The 14,633-nt window shown below is 50.3% G+C and overlaps 1 protein-coding gene across 1 annotated transcript in view; it reads right to left on the minus strand.

Moving 5' to 3' along the window:
- LOC130119837 (phospholipid phosphatase 3-like) overlaps positions 1–14,408 on the minus strand; it is a 19,348-nt gene extending 4,940 nt beyond the window's left edge. The window contains exons 1-3 of the mRNA XM_056288430.1: positions 13,521–14,408; positions 974–1,131; positions 75–361 (exon numbers count right to left, since the gene is read on the minus strand). Coding sequence (XP_056144405.1) covers positions 75–361; positions 974–1,131; positions 13,521–13,725 — 650 coding nt within the window. The 5' untranslated portion in view covers positions 13,726–14,408. The remainder of the gene's footprint in view (positions 1–74; positions 362–973; positions 1,132–13,520) is intronic.
- Positions 14,409–14,633: the final 225 nt, after the last annotated feature.

The following is a 14,633-nucleotide window of genomic DNA, read 5'->3' on the forward strand; positions in this document are numbered from 1 at the left end:
ACAACAAATGAAACAACCTCTGAACAAACACACACACACACACACACACACACACACACACACACACTACTAACCTGGCCTCCTCCACCATCTTGTGGTTGGACTGCCTGCAGGTGGCCTGGGACACATAGCTGCCCGGGGTGCAGTTGATGGACGCATAGGTGATGTTGCAGACAGACAGGAAGTTGGGTCGCAGGCGGCCCACGCTGAGCTTGGCCATGTTGGTGAGCGACTGGCCCACGCAGCAGCCAAATAGGAAACTGCCCAGCTCCTTGTACAGGCACGACACGTAACGGTTGCGCACGAAGGCCCGCGAATGCACGCCCCGGAAACGCACCCGGTAACACTCGCCAAGCGCAATCTGGGAAAACAATTGGTGGAGGAAGGAGCGGTTAGCGTTGCAGCATTGTCATGCAGTTGTGAACATAATAGAAACGTGACCCTAAGTGAACTTTGCGGTTAGTTTACAAACGAAGTGAGATTTGGACTTGGAGGCCAAGGATGATGACTACCACCATTGTCCTTTATGTTAACGGTTCTATGGGCGATTCTGCTTGAATCCTGGACTCCATTGTTCAACAGTGTGAATGACGAATCTAGGCAAGCGAGACGGACAAATTCAGATAGAAAGGTAGCAGATACGTGGCACATTTGCAGTCAATTGCCGTATTAGAACAGCCTCAGGTTATAGCAGCTCGCTGCCATCACTGCATTGTTAGAGAACTCAAGGTGCAGGTTTTGGGCTGCAGGGAATTAACAATGACAGAAAGAAAATCCAAAGTCTGCTCAGGGCCAGTATTTCTTAATGCAGGAATCTGTGGAATGGAATTGGGCGGTATGTGATTCACTAACTTGTTTCAATGGGTGCTATTAAGCAAACCTGTAATCATATAGTGTATGTATGTATGTATCTTTATGTCTATCATAAAACAATCTGACACCATGCCCGGCTCCATATCCCCGAGTATCTCACCGTGAGGCCGGTAATGATGATGCCCCCGGCAATGAGTAGGCTGTCAGGGATGGCCTCTCTCTCCAGAAAGGGGTAGGTAATGCTGGAGTCGCCGCAGAAGAACCCTCTCCTATATGGGGTCACCGCCTTCAGCTCACATGCAAAGAATGGGATGGAGGCTGTGGGGAGGGGTGAAAGAAAAAAGAAGGAGTTTAGATACAGCCAGAGAGAGAGAGAGAGAGAGAGAGAGAGAGAGAGAGACGGGGTTGAATGAATGTCTGAATGGACGTGGTATATGCATGGAGAATCAAAACAAAGGAGAGGGAGAGAAGAAGAAGAAGAAGATGAGGGAGGGTCCAGTACAGTGGGCTAGGATAGGGTGCCCGTCTCCAGCCTCATGTGAGAGCAGCATGAAAGAGCCATTAACGCAACATGAGGAGCGGGCAGGTTTTCAGCGTGTCAGTCACATGCTGACAGGATTCCCAGATTCCCTCCATAGGTGCTGGCATTCCGCACATAACTACCTCCTCCACGGGGGCAGACGGGAGGAGAGACAGACAAACAATCAGAGGCAGACAAGACAGTCAAGAGAAGTAGACTGAGGGACGAGGCATGACGGTGCTTAATGAAAAGTGGAAAATGGGGCCTCCACAGTGTGTATCATCCGGAATATCACGGCGTGTTGAAAGCAGGATTCCAAGTGTGATATTAAGCCTGGAGGGTTGTGTAACAATGCAGCAGTGTTCCAGCGAAACACGTTGACCTTTAACTAACTCAACCTAGCCTGATATTAACAATCGTCCTACTTCAGCTTTCCACAATCACTTCCTTGTTGGTCGCGATTTAAAAGAATCAGAGAAGGCAAGGTTGTAGTCAAGGACTGGCCCGGTTGAGCAAACAAACCTCACAGTGTCCCTGGTGAAAGTTCAGCGGGCAGAAGTTGCGCAACTCTTTGAACAATAACAACAAGGGGGACTGAATTTTTTCCACTGGAGTGCTGGGGACCGAGCTTTAAACGCTTTTACTGCAGACCAGGCTTCAAAATAGTAGCTGTCCCCACTGTACTGTGAAAGGTCTGCCCTGCCATGCTGACCGTCTCCTCCTGTCCGCTGACCCATGTCCCGTGTCCTCTGTTCCATTTCTGACTTCCCTCAGTTCCGCGGAATGCCCCCTGGAGAACACGGGACTAATCATTAACCCCTCCGTGTCCCTCTGTCAACCCGGGCCTGCTGGCTGCTGGCTGGAACCCAGATTGAAACACTGACCCTGCCAGAGAAGCTCTCGGGACTACGTGACTGAGCAGCGGAGAGGACATGCAATCTCAAGTAGGCTGATGCCAATAACACAAACACACAAACACACACACACACATATGCACGAATAGAGGCGTGCATGTATGCTCATATATGTTCCTGTTGGAATGCAAGCACACACACACACACACACACACACACACACACACTCGCACACAAGCTTAATTACACAGCCCGTTGGGAAACCTCAATCAATAAATCAATAATATGTGACTGAAAGGAAAACAAAACATAAATCCCTGGCCTGTGTCACGCTGATCACTCTGTCCTCAAGAGGTTTTTACGACAAATGGCAACACTACTGCCCCCCCCACCTCCCCTCGCCCCCCATCACGGCCACAGTCTACCGACAAGATGCCTGCACTCATTCCATATTCCCAAACTAATGAGGGAGAGACATGTGTAGCTGCGAGGCTGCAGTCTGAGGAGCCCTAGAGGCAACCTGGGCAGCTGAGTAGCTGAAGGCTTGATGAATGGCCGGGCGTGGTCGGCCCAGCTGAATGGAGTTACGTAGGTCACTGTTGAGAAAAAGCGTCTTGCCAATGTCCTCAGCAATCACTCCAAGTCACGTTGCAAGAAAGACCAAACACTGATTATTACAACAAAAGAAAAGGAAAAACAAACGATGGAGAACGGAGTGGAGAGCTGGAGGCGGGGAGCGTGTCGTAGGCAGATAGCAGAAGTTGTGACGAGAGAGAGAGCAAAGCGATAGCGTGCAAAAAAAACACTTCTCATCCAGCCCTGATCTCTCACTCATCTCCTCCACCCACCACGTCGGCTGGTGTCACGCTCGCCTCTTTCCACCTACGTTCAGCTCGGAATGACCATTTCCGACCACTTCACACCCCAGCACTTTCACGAGAAATATGGCCAGAAATGTGGTATGAAGGACCAGTGCAGTCCAGTTGGTGCACAGGCACTGCTAGCGTTACCAGACACGGGTTTTTAATGTGGATTCTGGAAAAGAAATACTGCCAAAAAAAAAAAAAAAAGGAACAAAAAAACCCCTCCCCAGATTGCTTGATAGGAGTCACTCTTGCTGGATTACTGAGCCGGCACATCGAGGAAGCCCTTTTTTTTAATATCAGATGCACTGCCGCAAGGTTTATCGTAAAGTGCCGAGGCTAAAAAAAAACCTTTATGAGGGTTTCCTAGTTCCTTCCTGTCACCTGCACAGAATGCACCAACATCTCTTTAAAGTTAATCCTGTTATCAGCATGTTTCATGCCTGGGCAAAGACTGCAGAGATATGGACTAAGCCCTTTCTTTCTAGTGCAGCAACACACACACACACACACACACACACACACACACACACACACACACACACACACACACACACACACACACACACACACACACACACACACACCTGTGGGCCTATGCAGTCTTGTATTAAATAGAAAAAAAAAGCCCATCCCTCTGTGGTCTCATATTGACAGGAAAGCCCCTTTGACCCAGATATTAATATTAGTCTGCAGCTGACGTGTCCGCCTGACCATCTGGCAGAGCCTACCGGCGACATGAGCACCACACAACTGCCTTTAGAAATCGATGGCCTCTGCCCAGCGGGTTCAGGGTTAGTGGTTGCGGCACATCAATTTCAATATATAGGGAGTCCGGCCTGGAAAGGTCACGTTTTGAGTCTTCACACTCCGTTTATCTGACACGTTAAGAGGCAGCTGAGTTGAGCGAGGCACACGCCGCCTCGTCTAAAGGTCTGAAACATAAGAACGTTTCGCTTACCCACCCGCAACTCGCTGACGGCTCCTCTCGATCCGCCAAACCTCTCCCCGCCTGCGTCCTCATAAGGGACCGGCATAGCCTGCCGTCTGACAGTAATCAATGTTGCTGAACGGCCGAGGCACTAATGGACAGATTTTCCACTACTGTCATAACCAAAGTGCCATGCTCGGGGGGGGGGGGGGGGGGCTGCTGCAGGAGCGCCGATCCCTTGGCCGATCATTTTCAGTGCATTTGGTGGCCCTAACGGCAGCCATCAAGCACTCAGCCACATAGCAGCTTGTTTTATAACCTCAGACCTGCCGATATTGATAGACGGTGTCCCCCCCCTCCCCCCTCCCCATTTTTGTGTCTGGTCCATGAACTGACTGAGCCGTAAGAGCCGCGAAACCAAAGCCCACACTGCCGCGGCTAAGCTGTTCACAAAGCTTCTAGGGTCTGAAATGTGACGGCCAAATACCGTCTACAATACCCACTAAAATGTACCCGACATAAGCACCGGAAACAAATACAAAAAAAAAACAGGTGGCGTGGGGCGTCCGGGGAGCGTAGTGGACCAACACGGGGATCGCCGGTTCGAATCCCTGTGTTACCTCAAGCCTGGCCGGGCGTCCCCACAGAAACGATTGGCCGTGTCTGTGGGTGGGAAGCCGGATGTGGGTACGTGTCCTGGTCGCTGCACTAGCGCCTCCTCTGATCGGTTGGGGCGCGTGTTCGGGGGGGAGGGGGAACTGGGGGGGGGGGATAGCGTGATCCTCCCATGTGCAACATCTCCCTGGCGAAACTTCTCACCGTCAGGTGAAAAGAAGTGGCTGGCGACTCCACATGTATCGGAGGAGGCATGTGGTAGTAGTCTGCAGCCCTCCTTGGATCAGCAGAGGAGGGTGGAGTAAGAGTGGGGTAATTGGCCAAGTACAATTGGAAAAAAAAAAAAAAGGGGGGGGCGGAAACAAAACAAACCCATACTGGCAACAGAAAACGCACACGCTGAAGCGGGACGGTACCTGTGTGACCCCACGTTGATCACAGGCTCCTCTGTCACAGTCGGCCTCCGTGCTTTTTTATAACCGCCTCTAACGGTTTTCCCAACAAGACACAAAAGCACTCCGGAGACCCCCACATCATCTGTCAGGCAGCTGTGAGCAAATCTCTGCACCTGGCCAAGACATGTTCAAAGGAGCCAGGCCAGCGACTGAGCCAGCCAGGAAGGGCCTGCAAGGGGGAACCAAAAGAAGAGGAGGAGGAGGAGAACAACTCGCACAAGCCGGGCCAAAATCTGCTGCTAGCTGGGCCCGATACTCGAAGCAGGAATGCTTTCAGATAGTCAAAAGGGACAGAAAAAAGGGAGGAGGAGGGGAAAAAAGGAGGGAGGGAGGGAGCAGAAGAGGGAGGGAAGAAACAAGGAGAAAAAGGAGGGGGGGGGAGAGGAATGAGAGCAGAGGGGATATGTGCCTCACTCTAAGGGGACTCTTCTGGTACTAATTTACACATCTATGACCACAGCCCAGAATGAGCTCACTGTGAGAACAACAACAATGACTCAAAAGAACAAATTTAAAAAAAAGAAGAAGAAGAAGAAGAAGGGATTACAGGAAGTGAATAAAAGGCAAAACGCACATAGAAGGAGTCACATGCCAGTTATCCACACGCATGCTTTGAGGGCATGGTGTGTTGTGTGTACCGGGCAATTAGATATGTCAAAGAACAACTAGGCTAAAAATCATGGCCTGCAGGCTGGGAAATTGACAAACAGAGGATGGGGTTGGAGGGTGGATGGAGTGAGAGAGAAATGGAGAGAGGGAGAGAGAGGAGAGATGTGGCGAGGGGTCCTTCCACAGAGAACAGCAGAAGGAGGCGATTAGTGGCAGTTCTGGAATGTGAGGGTCAGAGATCCGGGCTCTGCTGGGACCCACTCTGTAAACAGGACAGCAGAATACCCCTAAACACGCACACACACCCCCACACACACACACCCACACACACACACACACACACACATATTGGGCACAAACAACCAAATCCACTGCCACAGAGACAAAACCCACAACCAAACAAACCACAAAAACCCAAATGGCTCACACACAACCCTCCATCCCCCCCTCGCAAAAAAAAAAAAGAGCAACGAACCTCAACCAACCAAATAAACGTCCCTGGATCCAGCAAACCACAAAAAACCAAACAATCCCAAAGACAGGCATTGAAGCAAACGGCCCGCTAACTAACAAAGACCCCAAACGAGCACCTTAAACACTGCTGCTGTACAGCCAACAAAGGCTACGATGGATTAGCATGGCGCTGGGCCTTGAAGCTGTATCTCAAGTAGTGTCAGCCCGGTGCTTTGTCACATACCCGGTAATGGCTATTGCCCGTGCAGCCCTGGACTGCCATAGCTGCAAGTAGGACAGAAGCAGAGGGAATACTGTTACTGCCCTGCCACCACCAGCACCATCTGGCCTGTGGTTAAGGGGTGGGCCAGACCAGAGCAAGTTACAGCATCCTCCAGGGGTGGTCCACCCCCGTCGGGGCCCCTCACCAGCCTATGGGACATATGCCAACCGTTCTCACCCTCAGCATTAAACGGCTTGCTTATCTTAAAGCCAACCTTAAAAACAATTAATCGGGTAAACCGAATAACGTAGAGGGTTTGGTACTTCTAATAATCATCATCATCATAGTAATCTGTAATAACGGCGATGCGAGAGTTTAGACAGTACTGCAGCTAAGGTGGGTGGCCTGGTACCGTTACCGTCGAGCAACGAAACCCTCTCTCTCTCTGTAGGCCAGCGCTGGTCTGTGTGCTTCGGTCATCGCTAAGTTGGAATCGGACAAGCTTCTAACGTTGCACCTGATGTACAGAAATCCTTTGTTTTAGTCAGCGTATGTATTTCTGTCTCCAAGGGTACACACACATGCACACACACACACACACACACACACACACACACACACACACACACACACACACACACACACACATACACACTCGTGGATTGCACACGGTGCTGTTCTGAGAAGCAGGTAGAAGTCAGACAGGAGATGAGGTCACTGGCACCAGAGCTATGATTAGCAAACCACAATTTGTCTCACATCCGATTAAAAATGACTGCGTGAGATGAGAACTGCGGCGGCCTTTGTGTGTGGCTATGAGTGTGCAGGTACATGTGTGTGTACAAGGTTAGGTCTATCCAGGTGGTAGAAACTGGAGCAAAGGAAAGCCCCCCCCCACCCCCATCCAGACGCAAACATCCCATTCTCCTGTCTGTAATTGGCTGGATTGTCCTAAGTGCCAGCTCTATTTGGTTATTTTGTCTGCCCTTATGGAGGTACAAAGGGACTGATCACAGAGGAACAAAGAGGAACTGAGACATTGAGGAACCACCAAGGCCCCAGATCTCCCGTAATCTGCTATCATTGATGCCTCTGCTGCAGTTGGACTCCACCGAGACCGGGGGGGGGGGGCGGGGGGGTGCTTCATGGTGCAACCCGCGGCATGACTTATCATACTACAATACGCCACGGCCATTTCGCCATACGCGGCACATTAGCGGGCTTGTTTCCCGAAAACAACCAGGTTACATCAGCGCTGGACATATCCACACCAGACGATGATAACAGATTTATTGGTGGATTAGGTTTGCCCAATTCTCTTGGGGCTAGTGGCCCCTCACCTCCCTACCCCTACAACAGGGGCTGTGCTTCCTGTCCGATGTCTGTTACAGTTACTGCTCACCAGTGGAGACATGCTTTCCTCCAGCTGCCTCTGTTCCCTCCACACTCCACTGACCTGCTTCCTGGAGCTTAACGCTGGAGCTCAGGGTATGAGTGGTGAGGTCTGAGGAGGACTGTCTGTCTGTCTGTCTGTCTGTCTGTCTGTCTGTCTGTCTGTCTGTCTGTCTGTCTGTCTGTCTAATTCAGCAGGAACACAAGAGTGCCCATCACGGTGGAATGTACCGGTGGAGCTTTAAAGAGCTTTCTGGTGGTCTGCGGTGTGAAGGTAAGGCCGTGTGCAGCAGGAGCACTGGCTGACTGCAGCGTTAGGGGTGACACAAGGGGGTTGTGGTTGGAAAGGTGGGGGTCTTCGGTGTGGAGCTGCTTGACTGTACTGCGATGTATAGAAAGAGCTGAGGGCTGCGGGGCTGCCTGTCAGCATGTTTGGATTGTGTGGGGTGCACGCGGTTGGAGCAGCTTCACGGCAAAGCCTGGGAGGATGAAGGTGGAGTAGGCTCCGGCAGGTGAGATGTACCGCAATGACGAAGGGGATGGGACCCAGGCAATGGCACCGAGGGGGGGTGGGGGTGGGGGTGGGGGTAAAGTCTGAGATTGCGAGTGTGGGGAGAGGCAGAGGCAAACAAACAGAGGACGAGTCATTAATTTTGACAGACATAAAGGTGGGGGATCGAGGGTGTACCCCTCAGGTAAGCAACTCAGACAGGAAACCTCTCCAGATCAGTTCCAGCTAATGAGCGTTGAGCATTAGACTGCCGTTCACATATTGGTTCACTCGTTACAGCTCATACCTACAGACATTCTTGGGGCACTTATGGAGCCTTCACCGAGGAGCGGACGGCAGTGGCCTCGTTAAAAGCACATTTTGCAGTTGTTTGCCGTCTGATCCTTCCTTCCTCCGTCTCTCTGAGGACTACGCGTTCTCCCAACTCTGGGCCGTCTATGGCATGCTAATGGAGAGGAGGAAGCCGTATCGACAGGCGAGGTAGAGTAGACGGACTAATGCGGCCCTGTCTCGGGGAGGGTGCGGCTAGCACCGATGCATTAAGCGAGGAGGGTTCGGTGGGATCACTTTTTCCACTGGCTAATGATTGGACCGAGCTGTTTTTTTAATGGCCCCTCGCGTCTCGCGGCCTCGGAGCAATAACCGCCGCGCTCTGGAGCTTCTGAGGCGTGTTGGATCGGCCTTAAATGTAGAGCGAAATGAGACCGGCACAATTTGTCAACAAAGTGAGGTACGCATGCCAGCTGTAGTAGTACTCCCTTTCTAGAGGCCATGGTGACGCACACTTACTCAACACACATGCTCCTCTGACACACACACCCACACACACACACACACACACACACAGGGGAGGGTTTAATATTCCATGCCCTACACACTGACAAGATGTGACTTGCCGGGCTTGCCCTGTCTCACCCGACAGCTTTCTCTGCCAGCGAAACAGAAACAAGAACTCTCAAACACACCACCCGCCCAAAAAACACACACACACACACGACACGCATAGACATTAAAAAACAAAAGTGCCTCACCACGCGTCCCAAGGCTGAGGCACCGTCCCTCCCAAAATGGAATTCGTGTGAAGGAAGGGGGAAGGAAAGGGGGGAGAGGAGCAGAGATAGAGTATATATGCTGGGAGGAGGGAACCCTTTTTCAGCTTTGCCCGATCACTTGGGCAGAGATAGGTCCTCTACTCCTGGCGCGCCGCCTCACCTCTGACCAGAAATCACACGCACACACAGGCTGGTCAGCTCAGTCGACCTATCAAACAATGGGTCATATAGGAACTTGTTCTGTCTTTTTTTTTAAACTTTTGTTTTTTAACAAAGAAAACGCTTATAACATTTTATGAACATATTTCAACTGTTTTGGGTTTTTGTAATTGGATCTAGGCTAATATCCAGGGCACTGTATTGTCAGCGTCGGTGTTATGGGTGGGCCTTTGGGGAGGGGGGGTGTCCAATAAGGTCACTGTGTCCCCTCAGCTGAGTTCTCTCCGACAAGACAAAACAACAACAAAACAAAAACAAAAACGCAATACTTTCACAGCCATCCGTAAAATCAAGTCATGCAACCTGGTAAAGAAAGACTTATGCAAAATAAAGCACAAAACAGCAATAGTTTGCATTTAGGAAACCACTTCTTACTACAAATAACAACCCCCCCCTGCCTAGCCAGTTAAAAAACAACTACCACCTCCGCATTGTACCACCAGCCGATCGATTATAATTGATTAATCGACCGCATGACCCGTGAGGTGGGCGGCACCTATGGAGACATTTTCTCGGTGGTAAACAAAGCTACAACTTTAGCAATGAGCAAAACTCAGCCTCCAGCTACTCCAGCGGTGAGCTCATAAATCCACGTATATGGGGGAAATGTCGCTCCTGCTTTGTGCACCATGCTGGTATTGTTTACACTCTTGTAACTGTGGCTGTGTTTCTGGATGAGCACGCATAGGGTCGGTGGTATGATTACACACACCGGTTCTTGATGTGGCCTAAAAGATGTTGTTTATCCTTTAGCATGTTGTGTAACCTGTGAAGGTGGTGGCCCAGTGTATAGGTTTATGTATAGGTTTTACAGACAGACAGACAGACAGACAGACAGACAGACAGACAGACAGACAGACAGACAGATAGATAGATATAGACAGACAGACAGACAGACAGACAGACAGACAGATAGATATAGACAGACAGACAGACAGACAGACCAATAGATAGATAGATAGACAGACAGACAGACCAATAGATAGATAGATAGACAGACAGACAGACAGACAGACCGATAGATAGATAGATAGATAGATAGATAGATAGATAGATAGATAGATAGATAGATAGATAGATAGATAGATAGATAGATAGATAGATAGATAGATAGATAGATAGACAGACAGACAGACAGACAGACCGATAGATAGACAGACAGACAGACAGATAGATATAAACAGATAGACAGACAGATAGATAGATAGACAGACAGACCGATAGATAGATAGATAGACAGACAGACAGACAGACAGACAGACAGACAGACAGACAGACAGACAGACCGATAGATAGATAGACAGACAGACAGACAGACATCATGTAGAGCTGCATCTTTCAGCACTGTAGTGCGTCTTAGTTTACCACCTCTGGTTTGTGGACGCCTGTGCGCGTAAATGATGGTATGTATATGTACACCTCTCTGTCATACTTTATTTCTTTCATGAGAAGCTTCGCCAGGGGGCGTAGCGCGTGGGAGGATCATGCTAATCCCCCCCCCCCGAACAGGCGCCCCGACCGACCAGAGGGGGCGCTACTGCAGCGACCAAGACACATACCCACACCCGGCTTCCCGCCCCTAGACACGGCCAGTTGTGTCTGTAGTGACGCCCGACCAAGCCGGAAGTAACGCGGGGATTCGAACCGGCGATCACCGTGCTGGTAGGCAAACAGAATAGACCGCTACGCTACCCGGGCGCTCCGAAACGTGATAATGTTAATTATACACGTAATAAAAGCTATGTGAGGTGAACAGTGAGCATTATGCCCCCCCCCCCCCCCCCCCCCGTCAGGCCATTTTTCAGTTTGTCCTGAAAAATAGCTGTTGGCTTTTACTCTTTTAAAGCAGGACTCGGCCCACTTTTAACTTAACTGCCAATCAATCCAGCAATCATAATCAATCCCAGTTTCATTTAGATCGTACAGTCGAAACAATATGTGTTTTTAAACAGCCGCTAAGTCCGGCAATCACTTTTCAATTAGTCCAGAGGAAGTCCATAAAACCGGCTTTACTGCGGCGATGACAGAGTGAGGACCACCTGTGCTTGGGCGGCGGGGGTCCGCACTGCAGTGTGGAAGGCCTGTTGCAGCATGCGCCTCAGGAATGATAAAAAGCCGTCACCTCTTGACACGCGGGTGCCTGGACGTGGGGACTCAGGTGTGGCCACGGGGCATATATTCTGCTCCCAGTCCTCCACTGACAACAGGTATGCATGGGTGTGCATTCTTTTTACTCTCTCTCTCTCTCTCTCTCTCTCTCTCTCTCTCTCTCTCTCTCTCTCTCTCTCTCTCTCTCTCTCTCTCTCACACACACACACACACACACCTTCTTTGTTTTTCTCTCTCTCATTAACACACACCCCAACACACTTGCACACAACACTGGTTTTCTGTAAGCAGCATGGAACATACTGACAAGGAGCTGAACCTGAACGATCCACCTCCGAGGGCCATCCATCCATCCATCCATCCATCGTGCCCGCATGTCAGCGTGTAAAGCCCCCATAAACAACCCTGCCCCGTTAGTGAACCGAGAGGCCGTTACGACAGGCCTATTGTTGAGGAAGAGTGAAGGCTTGTAAACATTAGTCAAAGACACGGCTAAACTTCTCAATACCCCAGCTCCGGAGACACTTCTTCCAGGTTATTCTTTAAGTCGCCCCATAGCCACCTCAAGTTACAGCTTTACAGCATGCAGTAAATACCGAGGGGGGCTGGGGGGGGGGGCTGGCGGAAGGTTGTGAAGGCTGCGGCAGATAGTGAAATCCCTCTTCAACTGATAAGATCATTAGGACCGTTGCTTTGGGGGGAAATTCCACAGGAATTTCACATGGGTGAATGAGTCCCTTGACAGAGCAGATTGCAATGACAGGTCAGCAGTTAAGGGAATCCGATAATGAAATCTATGGGAAAATCGGGCCGGTCACAAGCCGCTGTGGTATAGATGAGAAGGTCCATCTAACTGGGAGCCAGTTCATGGCCAACAAGCAATACTATTCATAGATATCAAATCCCGGGAGATGAGTCGAGGTCAATCATCTGCTGATAGACCAGATACGATGGGTGATGGTGCAAGAGGTGGGTAGTATGTGGTCAGACAGGGGGTGGGTGGGTGGGTCATCACGGGTAATAAGCTCCACCAGACAACAAGGTGAACAGAGGTTCCTTTCACTCCTCATCTATCTCAGTCACAAGGTAAAGGCAGCGACGCTCCAAATCCGCTCAAGTTGTGTCCAGCTTGGGGCTCAGAAACTCAATCCCAGTGTTGTAATCTATTTGAGGGGTGTGGAGGGTTAGGAGGGTTGGGAGGGGGGGTAAGAGGGTTCCGGACTGGCTATTTCTATTTGCCGCGAGAGAGCAGGCTCAGTCAGTGTGTCTGAGGGAAGAACCGAGAGAGACCATTTCCCCCATCGTGCTAGCTGACACTCGGCCACAAGCCACTTCCTAAACGCTGAGCAGTGCAGCAGAGCAGCTAATAGCATACCTGCAGGGGCGAAGGAATAACATGGCAACGCAACGCAAGAACTGTCTGACACTGTCTGTTAGGCCATGCCTAACTGCCGGTGAGGCAGCAGACCTGTCAGTCTGCCTAGACGAGTTCCTCCTCTCTTCTGTTTGTGCACTGTCAGGATACACTACACCAGGATTCAGTGCACCGTCATCATGATATGTTAGTGATGGAAAAATAATAATAATAATGTTTTGCCTGGTTATTCAGTGTCTCAGTAAACTGACTTGCCTTTTTATAAACGGATTACTCGTTCAGCGTTGGGAACACAGACCCGCACTTGCACATGGGGAGGGGGGGACTGTGAACTTGCCCGTGGCAGTTCCGCATGTGACAGGTCAACATCCCCTACCGTGCCTGGCTGGAATAGATGCACGCTTTTGCTGGCAAGGCCAAAACCGGGAACCTGATATAAAAACCACCTACAAGGCGACAGCCTTGTCTACTACCGATCCCACAACCACGACTAGAAAAGGATAATAAGAGATATTAGCAGTCTTACCAACACAAAGACACAGCACGTCCAGACCGACTAGCATCCTCCGCTTGGTGCACAGGGAGTTCTCCTCATGCTGGGGGAGGAAGTGTTTCCCTGCTCCGTTCTCCTTCGCCTCCCCAGCTCCTCCATTGTCGGCTAAGCGCAGCTGAAGTTCAGCGTCCCGGGGCAGCGTGCTGGTGTGTGTACTGGTGAAATTGGACTTTTGCATCCCTGCTCAACAAGCGTAGGGTTGTGAAATTAAAAAAAATAGTAATATTAGTAATGATGATCTTACGACGCTTGCGTGGTGTCTTTTGTGGCAGTCATGACTAAAGCTGTCCCCGAAACTTTAAGTCCAAAACCCATGTCCCACAAACTGTTGACAGCGATCGTCCAAGTGAATCGAGCCGCCGCTTAATGTCAGGTTGTCATGGATATAATGAATCAAAAACACACACACGCACACAAACACACAAAACTCCACTTGAGGTTATACGAAGTCAGAGATAGGCGCGCTGAACCATTCGCGTGAACTTCGGAGCAGCTAAACTACGGGTCTCTTCTCACGCCACGTCTGGTTCACCAGCTGATCCGTCTCCTCTCGGGGTCCTCGGCTCGCTACAAACAAACCGGAGCCCGCAGCGCGTCGTTCGATCCTCCCGTCAGCTCCGCGGACTCGTCCATGTTCGTCTGAGCCGTCTGAATCTGGAGGCGAGCTGCCCCAAAATCTACTTTCCCACTTTCCCTCCGGGCTCCCTCCTGCCCCTCCCCAGACAGGCGCGAGTAAAGTTTGTTTTCAGTTTCAAGATTAATAATGATGATGATAAAATAAAAAAAGACCTCGCAAGGGTCCAACAAGCTTATCTTTTTGACCAGACCTCGGCATTGGTGACCATTATGAACCGCAATGGACTTTTTCTTTTTCTTTCTGTACAGATACTCTGAGGCGCGCGCGTTTGTAGATTCTGCACAGAAAAGTTTTGTTCATAATGATATGATGACAGACGGACAGACAGACAGACAGACAGATAGACAGACAGACAGACAGACAGACAGACAGACAGACAGATAGACAGATAGATAGATAGATAGATAGATAGATAGATAGATAGATAGATAGATAGATAGATAGATAGA

Source organism: Lampris incognitus, chromosome 10 (assembly GCF_029633865.1).
Source record: "Lampris incognitus isolate fLamInc1 chromosome 10, fLamInc1.hap2, whole genome shotgun sequence".
Lineage (NCBI taxonomy): Eukaryota > Metazoa > Chordata > Actinopteri > Lampriformes > Lampridae > Lampris > Lampris incognitus.